Genomic DNA, 27,868 nt, shown 5'->3' on the forward strand with positions numbered 1-27,868 from the left:
ACTGAATGGGAGGAATTAGTATCTATATTTAGTTTTCAATTTTTCACTCCAAATGTTTTTTTGGTTTTTTCCCCCTGCAGCTAAATACAGAGAGGAATTCAAGCTCATCATTGACCGGATCGCTGTGGTGAAGTCAGAGAATGTAAGTAAACTATTGAAGTGTTTTTTACCTTTTGTGGAGAAAAAAAAAAGCTCCGCTCACATGATCTCTATTCATATTTCCACACTGATGCTTATCACAAAAAAAAAAAAAAAGGAATGACTGCTATGAAACTGAACTGAATCTGGCAAGGAGTTGTCTTCTCACTTTGTTTTCTCAGAACTTGTTGTACCCACTGGTTTCCCCCCGAGGGACTGCAGCTGCAGTTTTCAGTTTCCTTCAGACTATTTTTATGAAGAATCTTCACATATCGATGCCAGTAAAAATGTTACTGGACAGATTAATCGGAGTTTTTGTGTACAGACTGTATTTTTAGATGTTAGATGATCGATACCACTCGTTTATTTTAGTCTGAAAGCTTCTCTTTGTTTTTCTCTTCTTTTAATGATTACTGATATTATTAATATCCAACTGTATATATACACATATCCTGTATATATACACATGCTGAGCACTTTATTAGGAACTTTTATGAAGCTTATACATTTTCAGTTTTTGTTGATATTGTCAGAAAGATGATAATTCTACTTTATTTTATGTTTTTTTCTTCTAAAAGTAGAATTTATGGCAGAGCTGTTGTATTAGATTGCACATAGTAAAGTTCTCTGTGAGTGTATTTTCTCTTTTCTGTCTGTTGTTACACAAAATCTCTACATCTACCACACACACACACACACACACACACACACACACACACTTCTACTAACCCACATGCATCCCACCTCTACGCAGTGTCAGCCCCCTCCTTTGTATGTTTGAGTTTCTGCAGTGTTGTTTTATATTTATTATGTCTTGTGTTTGTCCAGCTTCACCAATAAAAAAAAGCCAGGCCAGGAGATGGTTAGCTTAGCTTAGCATTAAAAAAAAAATCACTCAACAGCACTTCTATTGTTTATTATATGTCAGTTATATCTGGTTTATTCAGGCAGTAAATTAAACAATGACAAGTTGTGGTTTTATAGGGCGTTAGCTGCTGTAACTAGTTCTTGTCCAGGTGCAGTTAGATCATATAACTCTCTGTAAAACCACATTTTGTTCTTTTTACATTTTAAATTACATTTTGTTTGTATATGTTTTAGAAAAAACTAGCTATAACGAGTTAAATAGTGAGCTTTAGAGGTGGTAGTAGATAGATTTTTAAATGTTGGACAAAGCCAGGTTAGCTATTTCCCCCCTGCTTCTAAGTCTTTATGCTAAGCTAAGCTAATTGTATCATGGCTCGATCTTCATACTGTATATTTAACTCTCGGCGAATAAGCATATGTCCAAACTAGTCTTTGAATCAGGTGGTTTTATTGAAATGGAGATCTTTTTTTTTCAACATAAAGGTTGAACTAAATCACACACACAAGCTGTTAACAGTAACACCAAAATAACACCCTACAGATTTTACATTATATAAATCATTTACAAACAAATTCATTATTGCTTGAAAATGTTTAAGTCCAGATCCTTGCAGTTTGTTCCATTGATGTTAATGTGTAAAGAAATTAACACATTAATTTAATGTGATTTGGTCCCTGAATAATTTGATTTGAAGAACATTAGAAATGTGAGTAACACTGGTATAGATAAATATAATTTCCATTATTAGATAAACACATTAAAACACTGTGAGAAACTGTATCAGATGGCGTCTGGTCAGGAGGAGTTGTGTCTGTGCCATGACTTTTTCTACTTTTGAAAGCTATATTGTGCTTTTTGACTGTCTCACAGGGTGAGAAATACCTTTTCCTAAAGAAGAAATACAGGCAATCGCTGCAGGAGCGAGACACCAAACATCAGGGGACAGAAGTGGACGGACAGACACATCTGAGCCCCAACAGAACACCGTCCGCTGTACAGTGGGAGGTGACGGACGCCTCGACCTCCTCTCTTCCCCAGAAGGAACTTCAGGATGAACGGATGTCATGTGGAGAGACCGAAAGTGCCGCAGAGGTGAATTAAAACTATTCTTTTCTATAAGCAAGCAGAGATGATTCAACATCAACACCGGGGTGCTAAAATGCAACTTTCTGAATCTGCCATCGACCCAACACGCCATGTTTACTCTTCATGAGAATGACGCATTTACCTCTAAACAAGGCCGTCTTTGTTAGTGTGTTCTGCCTTTTCGCTCTTAGCATTGTGTCAGCATTCAGTGATGGTCCTGCGGCATGGATATTTACACAGAGGAACACTGTTGAACAGAAAAACGCCCTTTCATTGGGCCAAATTTAAGTTAGCTGCTATGGGAAGAAAAAGGAAGGTCAAAGGGCTTATCTGTTTACATAAAGGGTGGAGTTGTATAAAACTAATGCATAGAAGCACTTGACTGTTGTGAAAATAAACACAATGTGTGCTGGTTAAATGCACAGTAATCCTCTGGAAGTACTTTTACATATTGTTCATGCGATAAACTTGAGCGTTTAATCATAGATTTATAAGATTAATGTATTTTCTGCCGCTGGTGGAATATCCTCGCGCATTATTTGATCAAACAGGCACTAAAGCAAACATTATCTGTCCACACCCAGATGGCGAAAGGGAAGAAAAGAGCAAGCAAAGTGCTAATGCTGGCTGCTAAAACTCAGCCATCACACGACACAGCTACATGTTTGTCCTGTGAACACACACTGGCATCAGAGAAAGTCTGAGTTTATCACACGTTATTGTCTGTAGGACCAGCAGACAGTAACAGGCAGCATTCAGCACACTCTACAACAACCTCCTGTCGTCCACATCCATGGAAACTATAAAAGAAGGAAGGGTCATTATGTCACTGTGTAGCACGTGAATGCACGTTGGTGCCACGCTCAGCTCTTAGCAGTTAGCATAGCGTTTAACGGGCACCTTCATCTTTCCTCTCTTGGTTTCACAGTCTGGGTGATGGAGGCACTGCTATGTTGTTGTGTTGTTATTTAGCTAATGTTTCATGTGTATTTAAGGTACATTTCGTTTGATTTGTATGTATAATTCAATACATGATTTGCTTGCAAGTTACGTTAATGTTTTACTAGATTAATAACGGACTGGAGCTTCTTATGCATATATGATTGAGGTTGAACTCTGAGCCCGTTAGCTAACGTTATGAAATGTAATCTACAGTTTTTGATATGGTGACCAGGCGGACAGACGGCCTTTGTTGTTTCATAGCTAAAGGTTAGTTTAAAGCCTACCAATGCACAGTTAATGATCAGAGGAGGTTTGTAAATGTTTCATTTGAATATGTGATATTCCCGTAACATTAGCTGTTATTATCCCTGTCGATCATTGTGAAGCAGCGTCCTGATCGAAATAAAAGGAAGAGAGAAGGAATGAAGAATACAGATTTTGTTAACAAAATGTATTTATCCTAAACTCAATATTTTCAAGGGACGCTTCACTTGCAACTTTTTGTTATTTGAAATGGTGAGCATTTTAATGATTCATCATGAGTCCTGTATTGTATGTCTATAGTCATCTGGATACTATTTGGAGCCCAAATTGACAAATGCGCACATTTGGAAAAATCAGTTTATATTCTCTGAAGTGTTTCTGGCACAAAGCAGAGCATTATAACGTCGGTATTGTGATGTAATGACCCCTCCTTCGTTTATAGTTTCTTTGTCCATTTCCAGGAACCCTCAGGGCAAAGCAATGAGGAGGATGAGCTGGACAAAGATTTTGGGTCAAAGGTGACAATTTGGCTGATTGAGAGTTCCACCCATAGAGCCAAAACCAAACCAACAATGAATTTATCTTCTTACAAGTATTGTGTGTGCATCCAAAGCCTGATGGATCTTATTCCTCTGTGCTGTAGACCTCCGTTGTTGTCCAAAAACTATTAAAATCACATCAATGAGCCTCATCATTACACTGGATAACATGTTCCTTCATCACGAAGATTATGGGCGAGGTACAAATCAGAACCTCTTGACTTCATATCACATTGTAAATTTATCAAATATCTTTAGTACAAAGTCAGTAGGTTGTGATATGTAGCACAACAAGCTAATGAAGCTAACTCTGCCTTACACAGAACTACTCTCTGGAGAACAACCGTGACCAAACTCTTCATAATGAAGGAACATCATCCAGTGCAGCGGTGTGACAATAAGACAAATATAGAAAATCCAGCCATATCCTTTAACAGTGGCTAGTGAACGTAGGCATGTGTGTTGTAGTTTATTTGTGTCAGCCTACGTCATTCCTTTTCTACCAAATCAAGCCTGACGAGGAGGCAGAGACATGATCTGTCGCTGTCTGAGTGATGATATGTGGTTCAGTTCAGACTCTAAATTCTTCTGTCGCTAATAATCTGCCATCACAGTACAGTTCAGAAATGAAGACAGCAGACAGCATATTTTAGCATAAAGCTAAAGTTTGCATGGTTTTCATGGATGAGGCTGTTCCAGTGGAAGATAAACTCACCTGCTGTGACTGAATGAACATAACTGATATTTTCTGACATTGACAAAGAAATTGTATTGAACATGTATCGATCACAGCATGACTGACCAATCTGCTCAAGAAGATCAGAATATCTGAGCAGACATCAAACTTAGGGCTTCAACTAAGAATCAATCAAATCTATTTTGATAATTGATGAATTGTTTCAGTCATTTTTCAAGCAAAAATGCTAAATGTTCTTTTGTTGCAGCTGCTGTTTTTCTTTGTCACATATGACAGTAGATTGGATATCTTAAGGTTTTGGACCTTTAGTCAAAACAAGCAAATTGAAGACATCACTGTGGACTCTGAGAAAGTGTGAATGCCATTTTTTCACTTTTTTTTTAAAATTTCGTTGACTAAATATTAAATCGATAAATTGAGAAAATAATCGGTAGATTAATCTATAATGAAAATAATCGTTAGTTGCAGTCAGACCTCGTGTCCAGTTTCAAATGTTTCCTCCCAGAATTCATCTGAAATTGTTCATTTCCAATTCCCATTTGTTTGATATCCAAACTATTATTAAGGGATTCATGTTGCAGGACTTTTTCGAGTTCAGATTGGCAGCCTACGTATGTTCTCACACTCCTTTTATTTCTGAAGATAGTGTCTCAATTGTAAAAAAAATTATAAAAGTCATGTTTAGACAAATTAAATTCTTCAGAAAGTTGTTCAAACGACTATGATGAAGTAATTGTATAAACATAAGCTCACTCTTCGGTCATTTATCAAGTCAAACAAAACACTAACGCCCCGTAAAATATGCTGATTTGGATTAATGTAACCTTTTTTATTAAGTTTTTCTTAATGAATATCATCCTATTCCAAAAGACATTTAGATCCAAACTCACTGTGGGTTATTTTAAAAAGATATTAAATCACATTTCACTGTACTTGGTCAGAGAAAGGGCACATCTTGTAGGTGGAAGGGTGAAAACTACTCCAGCGGTTCCTCTGTTAACCACCAGATGGTGCTAAGTTAATTACCTAGATTTGTAACCTACAGTCTGTTGAATCTGAGTGGGAGGAGGACCAGTTGGGAGAAAAGGGAAAGAATCTGCATTTAAATGAAGCTCTCTGTTATTATGTTAAAGAGCAACATGTTGGAACTCATTAGAAAGATAATAATCATCTGTGCTCATTAAAGAGATTGGGATTCATCTCAGAGGAAGATATGTGGCTTTTCTTGGTGGCTTGAGACAATAGACAGATGAAATATGTTGGAGTTTGTTAATACAGCACTGCAGTCAGATTAAGTGAGTTTGCTTAAGGTATTAGTGACTGAACTTTCTATTAACGACAGCCAGTTGTTTTACAGAAGCTACCTGGCTGGTTCTCTGTAACGTTATTCTTAATCAGAGCACCTGAGGCTCTAAACTGTCTTTGTTATTCATGCAAAGCTTGAATCTCTGGGGAAGATAATTTCTGGTTCCTTTAAGGTGAAATGTATTTATATTCCTTCCCAGTATCTCACTTTGTAGTTTAGTCCTTCTTAGAGAGGAGCAGCTGTGGTCAGTCTGATTTCATGTTGGTTACAATCGATCGTGATGGTTTCACGGTGGAGAAAAGGTACCGAGGAGATCATGCTGCAGGAGGTTCGAGAAGTTTCTACGGATGCTTTGAAACTTTTATTCCATCCCTGAATACTTGTTGAAATCCAGAGTAACAAGCAAACAACAGCTACAGTTCTCTGCTGAGGACAAAACTACCATTTTAACAACCACCTCTAAAGCATATATGAGAGCAGCATTAAACAGTGACACATTTATCACTTTATCACTGTTTTATCACTTTAGGACATCAAAGGCAAAACATCTCTTTTTATTAGCCATGCTAGTGGCATGACTCTCTGACGGTTGGTCGGCCCAACACTCTGTACATTTATGACATTCAAGGTTCCCAGACGATGAACTTTGATGATCCTCAGACTTTTCCTCTTAACGGCGTTATCAGATCAAAATTTGAATGTGTCCATTACTTTGATTTATGATCAATTACCTGCAAAACAGATGATATTCCCATCATCATTTATTGCTTACATGCAAACCCGTATCCTGAATGATCAGGTTTTTGGAGTATTATGTGTTGCACATGTAAACACTATTTGTGGAGAACTCCAATATAAACCAGAATAGTGTGGCATAAAATATAAAAATACTGTAATTTTGTTATTTGGTTTATTCTGTACACACAACATCTTTTGCATGGGATCCCCCCTGTGTTGCTCTTCTTGAGATTTCTTCCATTTCTTCCCTGTTAAAGGTTATTTTGGGGGAGTTTCTCCTTATCCAAAAAAAGATCTAAGAATAGAGGATGTTGTGTACGGACTGTAAATCCCCTCGAGACGAACTTTTGGTATTGGGTTAAATAAAGATAAACTTGTTTTGACATGTTAACCTCATTCAGGTTTCTGAACAATCACAGAAACTTTCACAGATTATAGCGAGATTAATAACCTGGTTTCTTGTGTTTCATGTAAACGTCATATCCAGAACAAGATCAAACACACTCATTGTGAGCATGTTTAGCTCAAAGTACCCCACAGAGTCACTAGTATGGCTGTAGACTCTTGTCTTGTTTAATTGTTATAACATTTATAGCTTGAATCCCCCTGTTGTGTGAAATGTCACCGTCGGTCAGCTGATTTCCCCTTCTGGAAATTTGTTTTGATTGTTGAGATAAAGTTTCATTTCACTCTATTGTTCCCAACACCACATCTAATGCAAGGTGAAGCAACTGACTCTACTATTACTGGAAAAAAAAAAGAAAGAGAGAAAGTGATGGGAGTGTATTTTACTGGCAACCTCCTAGTGTTTTTCACTGCCCGCTATTATTGGTTTCCACCAAAAGTACAAAAAAAAAAAAAAAAAAAAAATGGGCATGTGCCAGATTGGAATAGGCTGGATAAATACTAACCCTCCACTTTTCATGTTCGGCACGTTGACGTGTGGCAGTTTATTCAAGACACATGAAAGGCCCGAGTGTTTCAACATCATGTCTCTGTATGATCTGAGAACAATTTGCAATGAAGTAGAAAAAAAAAAACCTCTCCCCTCTCACATAAATCAGCCAAAGTGACACATTTATACACTGCTAGAAGGGTGTGTTCATTGTTTTCTTCCTTCTCTTGACCCTCTTTAGACTGAACCAGTGACAAAAACACATGGCCTCACTGCAGGCGTGTTGTTTTTTGGTTAATTGTTAATTGGATTGTTATTCATTACCCCTAACCTGTGAAACCGTCACCTCTGTCTCGCTGTGTCATTACCCCTCTATCTGTCTGACACCCTTTGGTCATGTCTCATCAGCTGGAAAACATCACAGCAGTGTGATTATTTGTGTGTGTGTGTGTGTGTGTTTGTCCTGTGATGTTGTATCATGCTGTGTGAGCATTATAACTGAAACAGCACAGTTATCTTGCACCACTGTTGCTCATTTTGTGACCGTTGAGTAACGTTCTCTGTCTTTTCAGTCTGAGCCGGAACAAGACGAGGAGTGCACGGGCAGCATGGGCTCCACTGCTGTCGCTGTAAGTCCTTTTCATGTTCTTTCTTATTGCTTTTCTTACTACAAAAAAACAGCGTAGAGGAGGAATAACCTTTGAGTTAAGTGTCTCTTACTCAGTGACACATGAACATTGCGGTATCACTCCGTGTTCCTGTTAAACCACTAACAGAGGTAAAAGTAAAAACCGTTAAAGTTGGTGTGGTGTGAACATGGGTGTCTCCCGCAATGTGTCAGTTGACAATGAGTCAGACGTTTGTAGGAAATGGATTAGAGGGTTGTAGCTTCAGCACTATCAAAAGAGCCCACAACAGGATGTGGACACTAGGGTGTGTTTGTGTTTGTGCATATGTGTATGTGCACATGGCACGTCTGACATACCAACACCCCCCCCCACCACCACCCCCCACCTTCCCCCCACCCCCCCTTTCTCTGTTTGTTAGCTGGACCCTATAGAGAAGGAGTGGATCTACTCCGCTGCTGGCGCTCGAGTCCCTGATCTCTCTCAGCTGCTCAGACAAGACCCCTCGCTGGCACACAAGAAGGTAGCAGCACTTCTCTCTGCCTCTGAAAGGATAATTACAGTTTATTACAAGTTGGATCTTATTTTCATATTTTTGGCCATCAGTCCTGTTGGTAATAATATCTGGAAATCCGGGAATGCTACAAAAAATAAGGTCTGATGAGGCGGACAGTGAGCCAGGTTTTAAACAAATCACAAGGTTAGCCAAATTTATTTGAAAGAGACAAAAAAGGAGAACAGTAAAAGAGGATTAGAAAAAACTGACTTTTGAGGGAGTGCTTCAGTGTGTCCTGCAAGGTGAGGGTCATGTGAGCGACAGAAACAATCAACAAGTTGTCAGTTGGCTAATTTTCATTAGCCTTGCTAGCTTGTTATCTTGTACTTTAATAAACTTAACAAAACTGTCCCAGAAAAATTTTTAAGACTCTCCACAGCAAAGGGAAAAATGCAGTGAAACTTGTTAATCAAAGCTTCTTCTTTCTTTCACCTCTTTTTAGTTTTGATAAAGAACCTGATTCAAAATGTTCAAATGTAAACAAGCTAATTCAAGACTTGTAGCAAGCAGGCCTCCCTCTGAAATATCACATTATACCCTTTGTGAATATTCACAGAAGCATAACTTTAAGAAAACTCTCTTTATGGTTCTCTACAAATCTTTCCCTCAAATCTTTTAATCAGCAAAAGACTTCCACCACCTTCTCAAACAGGACAACAAACTTCCTTCTCAATAATTAATTCCCACTGAAATGTGTCAAGTGCAACATTTTTTTAAATAACAAACTCATAAAACAGCTTTGTAAAACCCAAAGCCAGTGAGGTCTGTAAGATAGTATTGTAATAAGAGCTTGTGCAGAGTTTTACCTCCAAATAAAGAGGTTTAAATAATCTGGTTTGTTTACAACCTTGATTATTTAAAACCTGATTGTTTGACCGCTCGGGGTTTTCTTGACCCCGTCTGACATTGTTGCAATCTCAGCAATCAGTTCGGTGAGTCCAGTGTTATCATAACTGAACAAAACTATGCAAATAAGACCCACGTTGAAATTAACCAGAATTGTCCTGAACAAAGCTCATAAAAAGACACTTTTTCTCAAAAACTCAAAAAGGAATTGTTGGAATCATTTATTCATGGTTTGACTAATATGGTCTTTTGTGTTTTGTTCTTTTTTTGTGGGTCAAACCAGGACTTCACCTCAGTGAGTATTTGATATATTACTGAATATAACCTGTTGCATGTTGTTGTGTAAGATGTAGTTACTATCAGCTCATAATGTTGTTTTGGATGTTGTTTATTATATGAGTTTTGTCTGACTTAAAGCTTCTTCTTTTCTAATTTTGACCCTCCCGACTGTGACCATGACCATCCTTCTCAAGGGGGTGAGTTTCATCTCAAACTTCTGTCTTCACCTTGTGTGTAATAACTCTTAACACCAACAACTAGCCTGTAGGAGCGAGTTTACCTGCGTTAAAACTCACCGTATTTCAGCTCCGTGTTTACCGATTTCTCGACTGTGATACCAAACAATACAAAACTCCTCGCTCTCAGACCTGCTTGTATAACTTTCACAAGCTCATTCTGTCGAGATTTTCCCCTTAATAGTATTCTGAGAACCCTGTGTTAAAACATCCAGATCATGCATTTCAAAGGTCCACTATCAAAAGGATTATGAAAGATAGCTTTTTAGCTCCTGTGCCCCCTGACAACCCAAATCCTTTTATTTGTCTCCCTGTGCGCTTAAGAGATTTGAGCTCATGTTTGTTGTCCCTCCCCTGTGTCACAGTTCTCACACTGTCCTGTGGCCATGGCAGACCACCTTCTAAGAGTAGCCCTAAGCCTCTGCTCTCCCCACCCGGACAAGATAGCACGGCCGCCATTGAAGTGTAGGGAGATGGGGGGGGGTGAGAGATTAAGGAGAGCCTTAATGCCCCACAAAGACTTCACCCACTTAAAGATAATCTGAAAGTAATAGAGCAGGCTGGGATTAATTGTAGAACAATGCTGGTTGTGTCCCTGGGAAGGTGCTAAGTCCCCCCTCAGGCCTCTTTGATGTTCCCTTTTAGCTTCAGCCTTTCCTCTGTTCAGCAGAGGTGGATGCTTTGCCACAGATTGCGTACAAGAGATACCTCACCTAGAATCAAAAAGGTCACAGGACTCATGAGAACCAGATCAAACCGGGAGTCACTGTATGGTGTTTGACGTGCATTTGTCAAGTTTTGGACCTTGCTCAACAGAAGTTATGTTAACTGTACCAAACGTCTCAGCTCTAAATCATATGTTTGACCAGGACTGAAGGGATTACCCTTCATCCTGGGAGGACTTAAGTGTTTCCTGTTCTGACCAAATGTTCGTTAGGATCAGGTGGTTTTATAGGTATGCTTATCAAACAGTGGCTTAAAGGTGAACTGGCTTGAAACACCTACATCCTACATCTCACCTAAATCAAGTCTGTTTTTCTCTCCCTGCTCCCCTCATGACGTCGTCCTCTGTCCCTGCCGTGATGGACTTCCTCTGCCACACAGTTTGTAAGTACATTATTATCCCATCACTCCTCTCTGTCTTCCTCCACATCTAGAAAAGTGTCAGGCACACAGGCCATTGTGTCTCCCGTTGATGCGAACCCTCTTTAGCCACCACTTCCCTCACTGGGGAGCGTGTGGCGAGGGGGGGGGGGGACAGAGCCGTCCCTGAGTGATCGGACAGGTCGGTGGGGGGTGCCTGGTGGGCAGGAACAGAAACGAGAGGCGCAGGAAGGGAAGACGCTGCATCCTGTTCAACCTCGTCCGTCACTCCTGCCCACCGGGAGACCTGCCGAACTGTCTGTCAAACAGCCCTTTGGCCAATCTGTCTTCAGACATGACAGGGGACAGACAAAAGAGATGGAGATACTCGAGCCAGACAGCATCTATCACAATCTGTCTCCCAGACGCTCGACACATAGAAGGGTACCTTCATATCACTTCCTCATTCCCCTCAGTGGATACAAGGAGACATTTTTCTCTTGCCAGCTGTTGGACGGGCTTGTTGCACAACAATTAGCAAGAATTTGATGTCTTGGCTCGACACAAAACACAAAAGGACTTGTGTCATGTTCAAGCAGTGTGCTAGCTTCTCATGTATCACATCACATTTGAGTCAGAGATCTTAGCTGTAGTTTCTCTGAAAAACAAATAAACTGTGCTATTTGAAACCGCACTTAAACATGCGCTGTAAACAAAATTATATGATTGTTAGATTGGTAGATTGTTAAGACCCACCTCCCTCCAGCCCCCACCCTGGAGTTTGAGAGTCTGTGAAACCATGCAGCCTGCTTGCGCTCATTTTCAAATACATGCTCATCAAGACGGTTTAGCAAACAGCAGAAGAAACAGAGATCACGGAGCAGGTATCAAGAGCTTGCTAGCTTGTGAGTTAAGCCATAGCGACTGTCTTCCAGCAGCTAATGCTAGCTTGAAGCCTCAGTATGAGAGGAGAAGTAAACCAGAAGTGTGTTCACAAGAGCTCCCACCACTGACTCTGACTTTCTCTTATTGGTTAGAAGGGCGAGACTCGCTTAAAAACTTAAGAAGGAAATATTTCTGTACTGCTGCCAGGTTGTTCAATGAGTCAGACAAGACTTTGACAGCACCTCTCTACGTTAAGACATGCTTCGGAGCATATTTCAACTAAAAAAAAATAAAAGAAAAAAACATACATCCTGTAGCTTTAAGTGTTGTTGAACAATGTTCTGATTTTTTCAAAGATTGCCTGGTAATTCTTTTTCCGGCTCTTTTGCTCTGTGACTCAGTTGTAACGGTTATAAATGAGAGGCACAAACATGTAATTTGAGTTGAAGAGTGGCAGAAACTTTTAAGAAAGCATCTGACAAATGTATATGAAATGAGTCATCTGGTATATGTGTTAGACAACACTCAACAGGTGTAGATGCCAGCTCATTTCAGATCGCACAGCTCCTGAAGTCTGAAGGTGGAACCACAAGTTTCATTTTTATTGAGGATATTATTTGAGTAAAGTGTGATTGAGTTGAAAAATTCCAGATTTTACAAAAATATAACTGGTTCTGTTATGAATTTTTCCAAACAAAGAAAGACAAGATGAAGTCCTACAAATAAAGCTGCATGTTATAGCCATCTGATAAAAAAAAAAACACCCACAACCTCTGAGGAGCTCAGAAAAGTAGTTTTCAAGCATGAAAGCCTCCAAAAATAGAGGTTATAAGGTTTTCATCCATGCACAGTTAATAAGTAATTCTGAAATGGTTACTGTTTGATTCACTGTGTTAAGGGTCAAGCTCAGAGGGGATGGATGTGGTTTCTTAGCCGACATCTGCACTTACGCTCCGCTTTCACCTGTTGATAGCCCATAATTACGCAGCTTAAAGTGTGCAGGAAAAACAAGAGGAGATCACAGTTCAAGTCAAACAGGTGGATGTGGTTTGTGACTTTTCTGCTACATACATGTGTCTTATTATTTTCACATTTACGCACACATTGAGCATGTTCGCATGTGGGTGTATCTTTAGTGTAGCGCTGGGGGCCCGTGTTCCCTCCCCCCCCCCGCGCTTGACGTGTGCTGACAGTAGTGCGCTGATGTCTGGGTGGGTCTCCCCTCTGCGGGTCACACTAACATCATCAATCTTCCCCCCTGGTGACAGGCGGCCGGGCCCCCCAACTGTGGGCACAGTGCTGTGTTGTTTTGTAATTAGGCTCCGTTAGATGGCAGGAAACCATCTCTCCATCCCTCCGTCTCACCATCCCTCCATTCGTCCGCTCCCCTCTGTGCGCAGCTGGCCCTCTGCCCTCGCACAGCCAATGAGAAGCTGCCCCGCACATTGTAGACAACTTGTAATGATGCCACAGTAATTACAATTGCTGACAATAGTACGCAACATCGTAGTGGAGACGTGTCTCTTTTATGAATGACTCTTCTTTCCTTCTCGTACACAGACAGCTCTGCACTGGGCCGCCAAACATGGTAACGAGGACATGGCGGCTCTGGTGGCTAATGCCGGTGCTGATGTCAACACTAAATCAGTGAGTGCAATTTCTTTTCTTTCAATGAGCAGTGATTTTAAAGGGGCATTCCAGCTATTTACTATTGCTCATTTTTGTGCAAAAATTAACAGAAGAACGGCTAAAAATCGAAGCAGCAGAGGCCGAGATATCCTGACTTTTAATCCCCAATGTGGGTCAAGCTCTAAAAATACTGGATCCTACATTTCCCATAATGCAATTCAATAGTGTCTTTCATAGAGAGACAAAGTCCTGACGTCCAGTAGCATCTGTAACTCAATGCAATCTCTCATTCAGAATTTGTATCATTAGTTTTTCTGAAAACATGAAGTGTGTTCCTGGAGTTTACTTTCCACATTTTAAGATGAATCGGCATCCGCTGGTAGATTGAATAATGTGTTTTCTGTTTTGAAAAGAGAAACAAGCTCTGTTCCGGTACAAGAATCCAATATATATTTTTTAGTTTTTAAGAAAGATGAGTTGTTGAAAAGAAAAGATGATGATTAAAGGCTGCTAAGAACAGAACTATGGAATAAACAGTATCGCTTAAAAAAAATGACTGTCCTTATATTAACATATGGAATGAAACTGTTATGTTCCAGTTTTGATTTAAAGTCATTTGCATTATTACAAGTGTTACTGTGATTTTGAGGTTTTCTTACTTCTGGTTTCACTTTTTCTGACCTTGCCTGACTGATTACAGACTTGAGAGCCACAGAATAAATGATACGGTTTTCAGTACTTCCTCATGATGAATAAATTAACCTTTACCATACTGGTCAAAAGTTCAAAAAATTTGACTGGTACTGTATGTGTAAAACTGGTGGAATGCCCCTTTAATTCAATAATACATTGCGGTTTGCTTTTGCTGTGATGTGCACAATGATTGATTTCTTCACATCATTCTTCTTTTTTTTTTGCAGCATGTGAGTATCGAGGCTTTTATCAGGAGCTGATGGGTATGTAGGTTTGATTTGAATGGATAACAACAGGACAACAACATTTCTGCTGGTTCCTTCTATTGTGCCCCTTCAGTGATGTAATGTTCCTAAATGATCTCCGTGAAGATCCAGCTGTGCAAATGTATTACAGCAGCACGTGTTGTCGAGCCGCAGGAGTACTCCGCTAATAAATCATGTCATGTCATGTTAATTGTTTCCCAAAACAGTGTGTCTATGTGCCAGCATGCACAATTCTAAAAGTATGCAATTTTCAGCGAATTACCCTAGCAATTATGTTTTTATCATTATCTTGTGTTTCCATAACCTTTGCTAATTTGTATATTTTTTTCCATGCTGTTTTCATTGGCTGCCTTTGGGACTGGGAACCTCTAGGGGGTAGGTACCAAACCCTTCCAGCACTTAACCAGTTATTCCCCTGAACTCTGCACAAAGTAAAAATGTTAAAAGTGTCATTCAAAACATTTTAAACCGTCTCTGCCCTTTATTTGTCAGTGAAGTGAGCGTTGTTAAGGGTGTGTTTTCATGCCAGGTTTCATCACCAGTGTCCCCGAAAAAGAGAAAACTTCAGAAAACACACTTTTTTAAATGTTCTTTTTGTATGTTTTTCCTCTGTTTTACTCTTGTCTTTGCTCTACAGGGTTATACGCCTTTACACATCGCAGCGTTACACGGTCATCAGAATATTCTTGACCTGCTCATAGGGACTTACGGTAAAAACTGCTTTTATTCATTTCAAACCATGACAGTGATGTTGCACAGCATGTAAGGCCCAGAAACTTAAAAGTTACAGATAAAATTAAGGAAATGTAATCAAAAAATTATCATACGCCTTTTTCACACCAATGTTTACAATAATTACTGATGTAAATAACTTAAAAACCTTGTTTTTTTTCATTTACTGTTGATATTTACATGATTTTACATGAAGAGAGATCTGTCAATCAGTTAGAGAGGGACACAGATCTCATTTAGGTATTTTTGTTTACCTTTGGATTCTGGTTTGTTCCTTTAAGCTCTTGGTTTCAGGTGTCAGTAAAGTCACATACCTGCTGCCTTCCATGACGAGTTTCACCTTACAGAGATTTATTTTCTCTCTTATCAGGAGCCAAAGAAAACTTAAGGGACTACAGCGGCCATCTTGCCTGCCATTATCTGAACATCAGAGAACCAGAGGGTCCAGAGGAAGACTGCGAGCTGCGTGAGTGCCTCATACTTTTGCTTTTGAGTTACGAATGTTTTGATATAATAATAACCAACAATTTTATTAAAGCTACAAGTAAAGTTGTGTAAGTAGCTGTTACTGTAGCTTTTTTTTGTTTTTGTTGAAAGACTCACAGTTTGCATGACGAGTTTGAAGCATTGCATGAAATCAAGTCGGATAAAAATCTTCTAATTGTATCTACAGTACAAATCAGCAACAACTAAAAATCTTTGACTACAGTACATGTGATCAAAATTTTGATTTATTTTTCAAACAAGTAAAATAAGCTGCTTATTTTTTTCTATTAAGGAATAGTTGGACATTCAGGGAAACATAGTTATTTGCTTTGAGAAGAGTGATACCACTCTCATGTCTGTCAGTTCAATATGAAGCTGCAGCCCCTTAGCTTAGCTTAGCTTAGCATTAAGACTGGAAACAGGGGAAAGTGCTAGTCTGGCTCTGACAAAATGTAAATAAAATCCACCTACCAGCACCTCTAAAGCTCACTAATGATTTTATCTAATTTGCTTAATCTGTGCAAAAACTGAAGTTTAAAAGTAACAAGTTGTGGTTTAATGTCCTATTTTGGACAATTTTATGGCCGGGAGCAGTCACTTCCTGGAGTAGCAAAGAAATAGTCTGGCACATAATACCTGTAAAACTTATCATTTTTACACTTTGTGTAAAAAGGTGTTTGTACAGATTAATCAATTGAGATAATTAGTGAACTTTAGAGGTGCTGGTTGGCAGATTTTTTTTAAACCTTTGGACAGAGCCAGGCTAGCTGTTTCTCCCTGTTTCCAGTCTTTATGCTAAGCTAAGCTAACTGGCTGCCAGCTGCAGATATGAGAGTGGTATTAACCTTCTCATATAACTCTCAGCAAGAAAATGAACAAGTGTATTTCCCTAAATGTCAAACTACTACTTTAAACTGATTTTTCTAATGTCTGAAAGTCATATCTCCAACGTAACTGTTAGAATACCTTTACTGTAGGTGTCTGCTCTTTGGAAAAATGACCAAGAACATCCAAGCGTATCAGTTTTGCTATCAAGATGTGAAAACCTTAAAAAGTAATATCTGAAAACTCCAAGGTAACTTGTGTTTCTTGTGATCTCAGAGTTTCACGTCACTCAGGCCAGAGAGCGAAACAGGAACCGGAAGTTGGTATCGTTGTTCCACTCCAAGAAAAAGTGGGGTTCGGCAGAAGACCTGGCTCCGATAGAGGAGGAGAGGACGGCGCAGCAGCATCAGCTCGCCGTTCCTCCGTTCAGACCCAGGAAGTTCTCCCGCTGAGGAACAACCGGGGAGGATTTGTGACTCTGCTCGCTCCGTTACACTCAACACTTTCACAGATACAGTTCATCTTTACATTCATATTTAAACACATAATGTAAACCTACATGTATAGACCCTGGACGTATACAACACTCATACCTTTGATATCTACGCTTGCTGACACACACGTTTGCGGATGTACCTAAACAGCTGATCCAAACACTGAACACACAGGCTTTAATACTGAACAGGAGGTGTTGCAGGTGAGGCTACGCTTATATGTGTATTATCGATATTTATGCTTACCGTAAAAGTATTTCTCTAAGCCTTTAAATTGTTTATGAATGTTGCTAATTGTTACTCATGGAGCTACATGCCTCACAGTTTCAAATGAGCTCAGGCCACATGATTCATGATTCACTTTAAATCTCAGCGAGGGGTCAAAGTTTAAAGGATTTGGCTGACGATTTTCTATATCTTACTTATTGTCAGTACATCTCATGTGCACAATGAATCGATCCTACGTATAAGTATTGTGTGTGTATCCGAAAGCCTAATATATCTTCTTCCTCTGTGCCGTTGACCTCCATTGTTGTCCAAAAAAACTATTAAAAACACGTCAATGAGCCAACGAGTCTCGCTGCCGCGCTGGATGACATGTTCCTTCATCACACAAAGATTCATGGTCACAGCGGTTTGTTTAGAAACGGCTTCCAAGACTAATAACAGCAGTCACGTTTTCATTTCATTAGTTCCTATTGAAGATGTTGAAACGGTTCATTTAATTTCCTACAAAGCTAAATCATTTCCTAAAACAGCTGGACACAAATGTTATTGAAACAGGACTGAATAGTGTATTTTTTGGGTACAGAGGAGTAAACTATGTCTACACAGACAATACTTGTAAGTAGGATCAATTAACTGTTAGTTTGGTCTTTTCATGTGTTTCATTGACAATAAGAAAAATGTTTGAAGACTTATCTTTTAAGGATCATGCTGATGGTTTTGTATGTTTTTCCCTGTTTTTTTCTGACCGTTTACCAAAATATGTCACAACCTCGTACACTAAAGTTGATCCATTACAGTGAAAATCTTAATTATTTATTGTACTCATTATTTTAACATCACAATCAATCAAAATTATATTGTCATTTAATGGTAATGCATTTGTAAGTTGGGACTGTTTTGTAAAGTTTTCCTTGTTGATGCGTTGAGCCGCTAGTGGGAAACGCCAACATCCTTAATTCAGCAAGATTTTTGTCTCTTTCACCAAATCTGTGTTTACTTTTTGTGTTTTTTTCTGCTTTTTTGCAACAGCATAACTTATGATTGCAGCGCTTTTTTTACTGGCAACGTTGTACATCTTTGATTTTTGATAATGTCCATGAATGTACCGTCAAGGAACTTGGCTCGCAAACTGAAATAATTATGAAACAATAACATAACATGAACAGATTAATAAATAGACAAATCAATCATTTAATCAGTAAAGTTAGAAACATCGGGTGTGACGTCTGTGAAAGTTGATTTTCATGCTTTACTCAAATAACCGAGAGACGGCGGTTGATCAGAAGTTTGGAAATCACACTAAAAACGTGCTCTACGCTTTGCAACATGTTTGGCAATAGTGCGTTCGGGATTTCTAGTTTACTGGCCTAAACTTACAAAACCATCAATGTGTTTCTTTATATCTGAGACATTTCAGAGTGCAGGAGGCAGAAAAAATACAGTAAACGCTGCGTTTTATCACCAAACAAAAGGTTACGTTCAACGCCAGTTAGTGGGTTTTGATGTCATATCTCTGCTTAGTGTTGAGTTGCGATCGCTGTGTTTTTTCTGTCACGATGCAGGTTTTTTGTGCCACCACTGACATCTTAAATTTAATTATTTTGCCTGACGCTCCTCCAGTTTTGGGGACAGATAATCTTGCCTCTGGGCAGCTCTGTTCAAAAACTCCCTTCAGAGTGCTGATTGTACTTAATTTCATCGACCCACCCTCTGCGTATCCAAATGCTACGTTCACCTTTGCACTATCACATCGTGAATCAGTGTCTTCTGAATGATTCAGTAGGTTTAAAGGGCTTTTTTGTTCTGTTTTCATTCGTTGTGGAAGAAGCTCATTGTAACTATTTGTTTATAATACCATTTCAAGTTAATTGTATAATCTAATCAAAACAACCTGCCTCTGTTACATCTTTTGCACATTATTTATATAATGAAGATATTTTGGTATTAAACTGTATTTTATATCAAACTGCACACCTGTATTTTATGCTGCTCACACTGTCTTTTGCACCTCTATTGTTCACTTTTAACACACTACTATACCAGTGTATATCTTCTTTTCACTGGGATTATCTACATAAAAACTCAATCTCCGTACGGAGAGGTTTTGCTGTTCACGCCGCAGTTTCTCCTCACACTAGAAGTAGAAGAACAACTTGTGATAATGCTTTTTTTCCCCCCCTCTCTTTCTATACAATAACCCTGTTTTTTAAGCCGCCTTTGATCTTACTTTAACTACCTGACTTTGTGGGCTACAGATGGAGTAAATATGGGCCCTACTAACTCTCCATACGGCTTTAGCCCCTAATTCCAGATTAGCTGAAAAGGGCAGCACTTGCTTTTTGGGTCTTGGATATCAGACGACACAGAGGGGAATAGAGGCAAGTGTTTTTGTGCTTCATTTTTGAAGCGGGGATGTTGGGGGGGTGGGGGGGGGATAAGAGGGAGTTTCTGTAATAGATACTTATCTTACTGCCCTCAAGCCCCTCAAACAAAGTCCCCCTCTGAAGAGATTATAACCCAGGGAGGGCACATTAACTCTAATCCGATGCTTTGAGGCCTCGCACCCCCATACCACCCTCTGCCCCACTTATTTCAACCCTTCTGTTGTTGGGGGGCTACCTTGTATCTAGCGCATGTATGAGTAAGGCCTGTGGCTACACACGAGGTTTGTGTGTGTGTGTGTGTGTGTGTGTGTGCGTGCGCATGTATGTGTGTGTTTGTGTGTGTGTGAGTCAGGGGGGGTGGAGTGACTGTTTCAATAGCACGCTGACTCTAATGAAAAGCATTGAGGGGTGCATACTGCTGTGTAACTGATTCCTCTCTCTGAAGAGATTAGGCGCTACATTGTTGGTTCGGTTGCTCATTTCCATGAGAGCACAGCCTCCCACCAGCGGCTGCTTGGCTTTGTTATTTTGAGTTGGGAAACACAGAGCCCAATGTCCCTGGCTTCCTTGTTACCATTGTTTCACAAATAGGCCAAAATGTAGATGTCACGTCACAGATGCCCAATAACCTCATTAGCTGCTCTCTGTGAGGCTATAGAGAGAAAATAATAGACGTATGAACTTCACTTTGTTCACTTTCTGCGTCAAATGGAGATGACACTACTCTTAAAAGCTTTTGTCTCACTGGAAGTAAGACAATGTTGATAAGGTAACAAACTGAATTGCATTTAGAAGATAAATGCATTTATCTTTGCCACGGTTACACTCAAGGAAAATATCATCCCTGCATATATTATGCTGTAAAGAAACCTGCAACTCAGGTAGAGAAACAGGATGCAGCGAGACAGCAATGTAAATAAGGTAAAAACTGAATTTTATCCATATTTGCCACTTTTGCACTCAGAGATAACCCTGCAGCAGCATCCTGGGCAGAGAAAAACTACTAATGTGCAGAAGAAACTTGCAGCTTAGTTGAAGAAACAGCTACTAACAATGTTAATATGGTAAAGAACAGAATTTTATTAAGTAGACAAATCCACAGATGCATCAAAACTGGTGTATCTTTTCCACTGTTGCACTCAGAAATAACCCAACGGCAGCGTCCTGGGCAGGAACAAACGGCATCTCTGTCTTTTTAATGTGCAGAAGAAACTTACAGCTGAGAGTTGAAGAAACAAGAGTGCAGCGAGCTAACAAGCCGATCTGCAACGACGAGCACACCGGGGAGCTGCTCAGACCGAGCTCCGGCAAAACTGGGCCGGGACACTAGCTGCAGGATTGAGGGATCCCGGGGGCCCAGAAACCACCGGGGGCCCGACACAGGGGAGAGACAGCAGCAGCCGCACCAGCTGTCACACCGGCCATCACGACCCAACCAACGCCGCCTGTCACTCACCCAGCAGAGGGCCGTCAATCAGCACGCACCCAGGAGGGAGCTGGGAGGCGGGCCCCTGCCCGGCCCTAAACAAAGACATACTTACATTTGCAAGCGGTTTCAGTGCCACTACTATTATGAAAGAATGATAGAGTGGTCCTGATAAGAGTAATGACAAAGGACAAAGAGTGGAGGGGGGTCTGGGAAGAGGGGGACAGATAGTAAAGAGGTGGGAGAGCTTGATAACATTCACACTTTGCTTACATCTCTCCATTTGTGTTGGTGCCCCAGGAAAATCCCATTAGGGAGGAAAATTGGGAGTTCTGGATGCAGACCATTATAGATTTGTTGTCTTTTTTTCCCCACTATGTAAATTCTTCTGCTTTAAATTTTCTTTGTTGCGATTTTTAACTTGTGGCGCTTTTTAAATTCAAACATTTAAACATTTAAAACGCATCATTTTCATCTTTTAATTACCTCCTTGAGAAAGATCAGATAACTTCACACAATATCCTTAAAATAAATATAATTCTTTCCCCTCCTCCAGCTCGGTTTCTATAGGTCAACTTTCTCCCCTTTCAGTATCTAGTGCAGTAAAAATAAACTAACAAGGACTAGGTGTTGAAGGCTCTGTGGGTTCTCTTTAGGCTTTTGTTGTCTCCTTCACACCTACCTATGAGCTATTCTAATTGCATGTTTAGTCCCTTTGTCGGCTCGCAGGTAGGGGATGGCCTGTAATTGAGGTCACACCTAAACATATTGTCCTGACCTGCTCATTAGCCTCTTGCACCGTCACTCTGCATTTCATCCAAAACCAAGGTTTGACTTAACGTTTAGTGCGTTAAAATGTGGAATATAGAGATAAAGATAAAGAGATAGAGATAAAGGAAGATATTCTGTTTCAACACGGCAGAATGGGCCAGGTGTTATCTGAGATATTTCTATCCTCTTTGCTATCTCGCGTCGTATCTCCTCGGGGACTGAGGACAATCGTCTTCCATTTGGTCACTTTTTTTTTTTTTTTCTCTCTCCTGTAAACGACTGACATCCTAACAGCAAACAGCACAAACCCGACCTGTCAGAGCAGGACCGACACCTGCATTGTGGCGGAGCTGCCAAAAGAGGAAGAGAATGAAAAGAGGTTCTACAAGAGGGACAAAGGCTGCAGCCCTGAGCTGTTTATGTTGTGAGATGTAGACTACTGATGCCATAAGCCTCCTTTTCTTTGCACTCTAGTCGGCCCATTGTTGCTGTTGTACAAATTTGCTTTAGGCTCTGTGGTCCCCACCCAAATAAATTCCCCCGTTCCCTCCACCTAAATCACTTTTTTTTTTTTTCTGTGACTACCCCCAGCATCTCTCTCCTCACATTTGGACCTCTGATTATACACCAGTCCACCCTCAGTGATATAAACGAGGTGAACAAAATATTAGAAACACCTCCTATGACCACAGAATACCAAGGGGGCTGAATTTCCTCCAGAATTACTCAGAAGGTAGATACCACATGAAAGCTTATTTTCTCAGTTTGCTTGACACAATAATCGAACATGATATGCACCAGACAGGAGGTGCAAAGTGAAAACAAGTATGACACATAAAACTCATCACCAGTGCGCAGTGCTCAAGAAAAATAGTAAAGATCGATTCAAAGTTTTCTTAAAACAGTATCTCCAAATACTGCAGGAGCCCTGATTGAAGTGTGTAAACTAGTGACAACTGGTGTAAGAAATAAAATCTTAGAGAAATTACTCCCATGCAGGGAACAAGAGGTGTATTCTTATGCTCTTTTTCTTGGATTTAAATGTGTGAAAACACAGAACGGATGAAATCAGGCGTACAATTTAATTATGAGGAACTGTGATTTGTAATTTATTATGTTATTTTTGGCTTTAACATCCGGTCGAAAGAGACAATTTAGTTTCTCTTCAGTTTATATTTGACTGTTCATCCTATGAGATGAGCTGGTTGTTATGTTCATGTGGTTTTGACTCCATGAAGAAATGCATTAGTCATTTCTTCATGCGGTTATAAGAAATGAACTTAGAGTGAAACAAGCCAACTTAAAAATATTCCCATAAAAGTGATCAGTTCCCCCCTGTGAGATGCTGTTTCAGCTTCAGCTCAGTTTCAGTGCCATCAGTTCAGAAGTTAGTGGTTTTGTTGTAGGAGAGGAAACACATCTGCAAGTAGGAGGAAAGAAAATACTGCAAACAGTATTCATTTCTTCATACAGGTCAATAATGAATTCATATTTAATTTGTAGAGATTGTTGAAAACTTGCACAACTCTCTGCAAGATCAACATCAGGGAGAGGATTCATTCACATCATTCACAAATCTCTTTTTGTTTTTCTGTCTGTGTGTCTCATTCAGTTTTACAGCAACGCACAGATTCATTGAAGCACATAAATGTAACACGTGTGTGTGTGTGTGTGTGTGTTTCATTCAGGATAAGACAATAACACAATCAATGCTTCTTTAAAACAGTTTCAACCTGCAAGGTTTGTTGCAGTTCTGTTGTATCAGTCAGCATTAGTTTTATCTAGATGTACCTAATAAACTGACAATAGATTCTTGACTTAGCGAGCATATATTTACCGCAACAAGGAAATAAATACATTCAATTATATAGTTGAACTTGTACCAGATTATATTCACAAGCTCAGCTGTTTGAAATAATTATTAAAAAACCTACCGGAGCAGCTGGTAGAATGATGTCAGATTTGTGTTTCTGCTCAGATTCATATAGAGAACTTTTAATAACTGAAGTATGTGCGAGTTTCATCCTGTCATAACTGTGTGATTTGGTGTCATTTATAGACATCTGAGACTACCGTGAGGACTAGAAGACAGAAAGTAAACAGAAAGCATTTAGAGTTCATGAGACAGCAGCTCAGCAATGTTGTCATTAATGCTGAGGATCGTTTGGATTCCTTTAAAATAAGGAACAAGCGATAAGAGACGTTATAGAAGTTAAAACATGCCACTGTCTCAGCTTTGTAAAGGACTTTTTTAAATGAGTTTCATTAAGAGCAAATGAAGTATTGACTTTGGAGTTAATCCAGAGGGTTAGATTATGTGTGGAGTCTACATTTTGGGTTGTAATTCTGATTTAACCAAAGACAAAAAAAAGGAATAACTGAACATGAAACATGAAGATCATCAACATTTTAAAAGTTTCTTTAATTATCATCCCTGCACGTGTTAACTTCTTCTTGAAGTATTACTTCCATCAGGACTTTTCCTGCTACTACCACTTAATTAAAAGCATTACTTCAGTCACCACCAGCACTACACCTCTTAATGCTGTTAATATAATAATCAAAATTATGCAAGATAAGAGAGGTGCAGCTCCTTTGAACACAAACACTCAGCTTAACTGTGGCTCTTTTGAAGGGAATGAAGGGGGGGACAGTGGAATAAGAAGTGTAATCTTCTCCTCTTATCTTTAACCCCCCCCCCCCCTCCACACACACACACACACATTAGCATCTGTTATCTCACAATTATCATATACATTAGTCAACACCTGTTTCACTTAACCTCGTTTAATTAGGGCCATTGAAACGTTGCGCTTGATTCAAAACAATGCCATCCGACATGTAAAAGGGCAGTTTGTTATGGTTCAGCCAATAAATTAACAAATAAAAAAGGTATTGCTGTGAGGCTGAATGACAACTGTTATATTCATTTTCTTAACTATTTAATGAGAGAACAGCAGATAGGTTCATTTTGGAGGATGGAACAAATCTTTCTTGGCGGAACTTCTTTTACGCGTGCGTAAAAAAAAAGTAGTTTCTTCGTTTATTAGCATAATTTAATGCGATTGAAAAGGTTAATTCAATTCACAGAAGTGGAGATCTGTAGGTGATGAAGTGTCAGAAGCGACAGTGGAGACTGGCAGGATGTTGTTAACTGGATTCAGGTCGTTTTTCTAATCTCTCCGCCGATTAGTGCTAGACATGAGAAGTGTTAAATTCGTCATAAAAAATTACATTAAACTGGTGTAAGCGCCCTTGTCGTGAAGACTAAATAAAATCTAACATTAAAAAACATACAAATGGGGAACCTTTTGTCGCCCTAAACTATGTTGGGTATTATTATTTTAAAATGTAAAAGTTTTAGCCTGCTGTTAATGAGCCGTGTATGTATAAAAAAAGTGTTCATATCAAAATTAACACAAAGAATAATGATGCAAACATAAAGACTCTATTTTTATGACAAAAAAGAGATATTTGTTACATAGAGATGATGGTTAACTTTATGAGTCTTTATTCACTTCTCCAAAGAAAAGGCTGAATTTGAATTGAAGTTCTCTCCAGAAGTCACTGTGTTGCGATAAGTAGCACATATTTAGCCTCTCCACGAAAACGTTAAAAGGAACAGCGGAGGGCTTCTTTGATGGGATTTGTTGCCAGTGAAAGCTGTAGGTCTTTTGAACGTAGCTGTCAGTCAATACCAGTGGGACCTCCCGCCCCCTCATCCTACTCCCTCCCTCCCCCCCCCGCTGCACACACACGCTGGCAGCTGGGTGTATATAAATAGATCCAGGAGGTGGGACTGACACTCAAACCCGAATAGCTGGGACGCAGGAAAGATGCCCGCATCGCAATCTGGATTTGGCAACTTCTTCTTGGAAAGGAACATCAGCATGCCGACTGGATATCAGATCCCGGTGCTGGGGTGCTCACCGGGTGTGCAGCAGCAGCAGCAGCAGCAGCAACATCAGGCTCAGCATCTGGCAGCGATGGCAGCTGGAGTTCCCATAGCATACTCAGGACTACAGGGATACAACTTTATCCCCTATCCACACCACAGACACATCGCACACATGGTGAGTTGATCATTTATAAAGTGATTGAAATATTGCAAGAAAAGTATTAAATGCTTAATAGGTAACTTTTAACAAAAGTGTGTGCAAACTCTGGTTTTGAGTAGCTGGATAACCTCGAATTATTAGAAAAACATCATCCTCTTGCAGGATTTTATTCTCAGAAACTGAAGTTATGTTGCTTCCAAATGTCTGAACCGGTTTGCAAACTTTTCCTGAAAATATGTCCAGGAATATTTGTCCGTCATAACATTTGCATCTATAAATGTATCACTCCTTGAATTGTGTGCTCTCGGTCAAGGGTCACCAACTCTGTGCGTAATTGCGCACAAACGATATCCCTTAGCTCGCTCTTACGTTCCTTCTCTCTGTTTTCAGAACAACAGTTTCGACTTGAAGGCCGCCTCTCCCTACCATCACGCACTCCTGGCTCGCGGGGGTGCTTTCTACCCGCCGTACCGTCCGGGAGCAGCTGAGGATCCCGGTCGAGTCGCCAAAGTGGCCACACGAGAGAGCACCGGGGCGCTCAAGGCTTGGCTGAACGAGCACCTGAAGAACCCGTATCCGACTAAAGGCGAGAAAATCATGCTCGCCATCATCACCAAAATGAGCCTCACGCAGGTCTCCACCTGGTTCGCCAACGCGAGGCGACGCCTGAAGAAGGAGAACAGGGTCAGCTGGGCGTCTAAGGGGAAATCCGACGAGGAGGACGAGGAGCAGGAAGGAGAGAGTGACGAAGACGAGAGTTCTCTGCAGAAGTGTCATTTGGATGAGCGGGATGAGGAAGAGCCTCAAGCTGACCGCGCAGACACAGATGAGCACGTCGAGAGCGCGTTGGACAGCTCAGCACCTGTGGATGCACGTTTGGAGATGTCGCAGCAGCAAAGCAGCGAGCATGAAGACAGAGAGCTTGCAGTTGTCAAGAAAGTTGAGAAAAGTGACTCTGATCACGTGCCATCAGCTTTGGAGAGTAAAGAAAACAGTCAAAAACCCAAAATCTGGTCCCTGGCAGAGACCGCGACCTCAGAGACTGTAAAGAAGCCTCTGGACAATATTTACCACCCCGCCGGGAAACTGTGGGCTGACTGGGCTTCAAGAAACGGACTTTTTGTTCCCTCATGTTACACCACTCATGAAATCCTCTGAGCGGGTATCGAGACACAAATAAGAGACATTTTTCCACATCATTTTTTTTGCACTTTAAAATGTCAAACCTCAGGGATTCTTTTCCTGAAGTTTGCAGTGAAATGAAAAAATATGTTTCGAGACCAAAGACTAAACGTGTTGTGTTATTGTAAATAAATGTAGATGTATTTTTCCATTCAAAAACCTGTAAATTAAGTTTCCTTTGTCTAATCATGAAGAAATATTTTTGCTTAAATAAAATGCAGCATCTAGCGAAATCCTGACGTGTTTTCTGGTCTGATGCAGAATTTAACGCAATGCATTATGGTAAATTTACGCAAATTAAGCTATAAATTAAGAGCTCTGTTTTCTTCTGAGCGTGTGACAGTAATGTTTGATAAATCATTACATATATACGGTCTTAGGCTCAGAATTTTACACTTTCTTCAAAACTTACTAAAACTCTTACATTTGACTAAACTCAGAAGTAGATTTATTCATGTAAATTGGATAAATACAGAGATTATTTTGCATATCAAACCACATCTATTAAATCTTCCCAAACAGGGTTTCGGGCAACTTGTTGCTGGATAATCCCTGACATTAAACTTTCTAGACCTCAGATTTAAAAAAAAAAAATCAGTTTCTTAAACTCCTGTGTGAATGAAAGTTGATGTCAAGTGTTTCTTTTGTCTATTTTTCTCTCCGCAGGTATTCAGGGGCAGATTTAGTGATTTGGGGGCCCTTGGAAAACT

At 39.9% G+C, this 27,868-nt stretch overlaps 2 protein-coding genes across 2 annotated transcripts in view; both read left to right on the forward strand.

The window, feature by feature from the left end:
* The window catches only part of LOC122981875 (ankyrin repeat domain-containing protein SOWAHA), a 23,828-nt gene extending 5,070 nt beyond the window's left edge, over positions 1-18,758 (forward strand). The window contains exons 2-13 of the mRNA XM_044350662.1: positions 81-142; positions 1,877-2,098; positions 8,046-8,102; positions 8,521-8,622; positions 9,785-9,797; positions 13,031-13,035; positions 13,545-13,631; positions 14,534-14,536; positions 14,945-14,947; positions 15,210-15,282; positions 15,675-15,770; positions 16,892-18,758. Coding sequence (XP_044206597.1) covers positions 81-142; positions 1,877-2,098; positions 8,046-8,102; positions 8,521-8,622; positions 9,785-9,797; positions 13,031-13,035; positions 13,545-13,631; positions 14,534-14,536; positions 14,945-14,947; positions 15,210-15,282; positions 15,675-15,770; positions 16,892-17,067 — 899 coding nt within the window. The 3' untranslated portion in view covers positions 17,068-18,758. The remainder of the gene's footprint in view (positions 1-80; positions 143-1,876; positions 2,099-8,045; positions 8,103-8,520; positions 8,623-9,784; positions 9,798-13,030; positions 13,036-13,544; positions 13,632-14,533; positions 14,537-14,944; positions 14,948-15,209; positions 15,283-15,674; positions 15,771-16,891) is intronic.
* A 6,920-nt stretch (positions 18,759-25,678) lies between these two features.
* irx7 (iroquois homeobox 7) lies at positions 25,679-27,384 on the forward strand. The gene is made up of 2 exons (XM_044352092.1): positions 25,679-25,991; positions 26,367-27,384. Exons 1-2 carry the CDS (start codon positions 25,755-25,757, stop codon positions 27,132-27,134), a joined length of 1,005 nt encoding a protein of 334 aa, XP_044208027.1. The 5' UTR covers positions 25,679-25,754; the 3' UTR covers positions 27,135-27,384.
* The last annotated feature ends 484 nt before the right edge of the window (positions 27,385-27,868 follow it).

This window comes from Thunnus albacares, chromosome 5 (genome assembly GCF_914725855.1).
Source record: "Thunnus albacares chromosome 5, fThuAlb1.1, whole genome shotgun sequence".
Lineage (NCBI taxonomy): Eukaryota > Metazoa > Chordata > Actinopteri > Scombriformes > Scombridae > Thunnus > Thunnus albacares.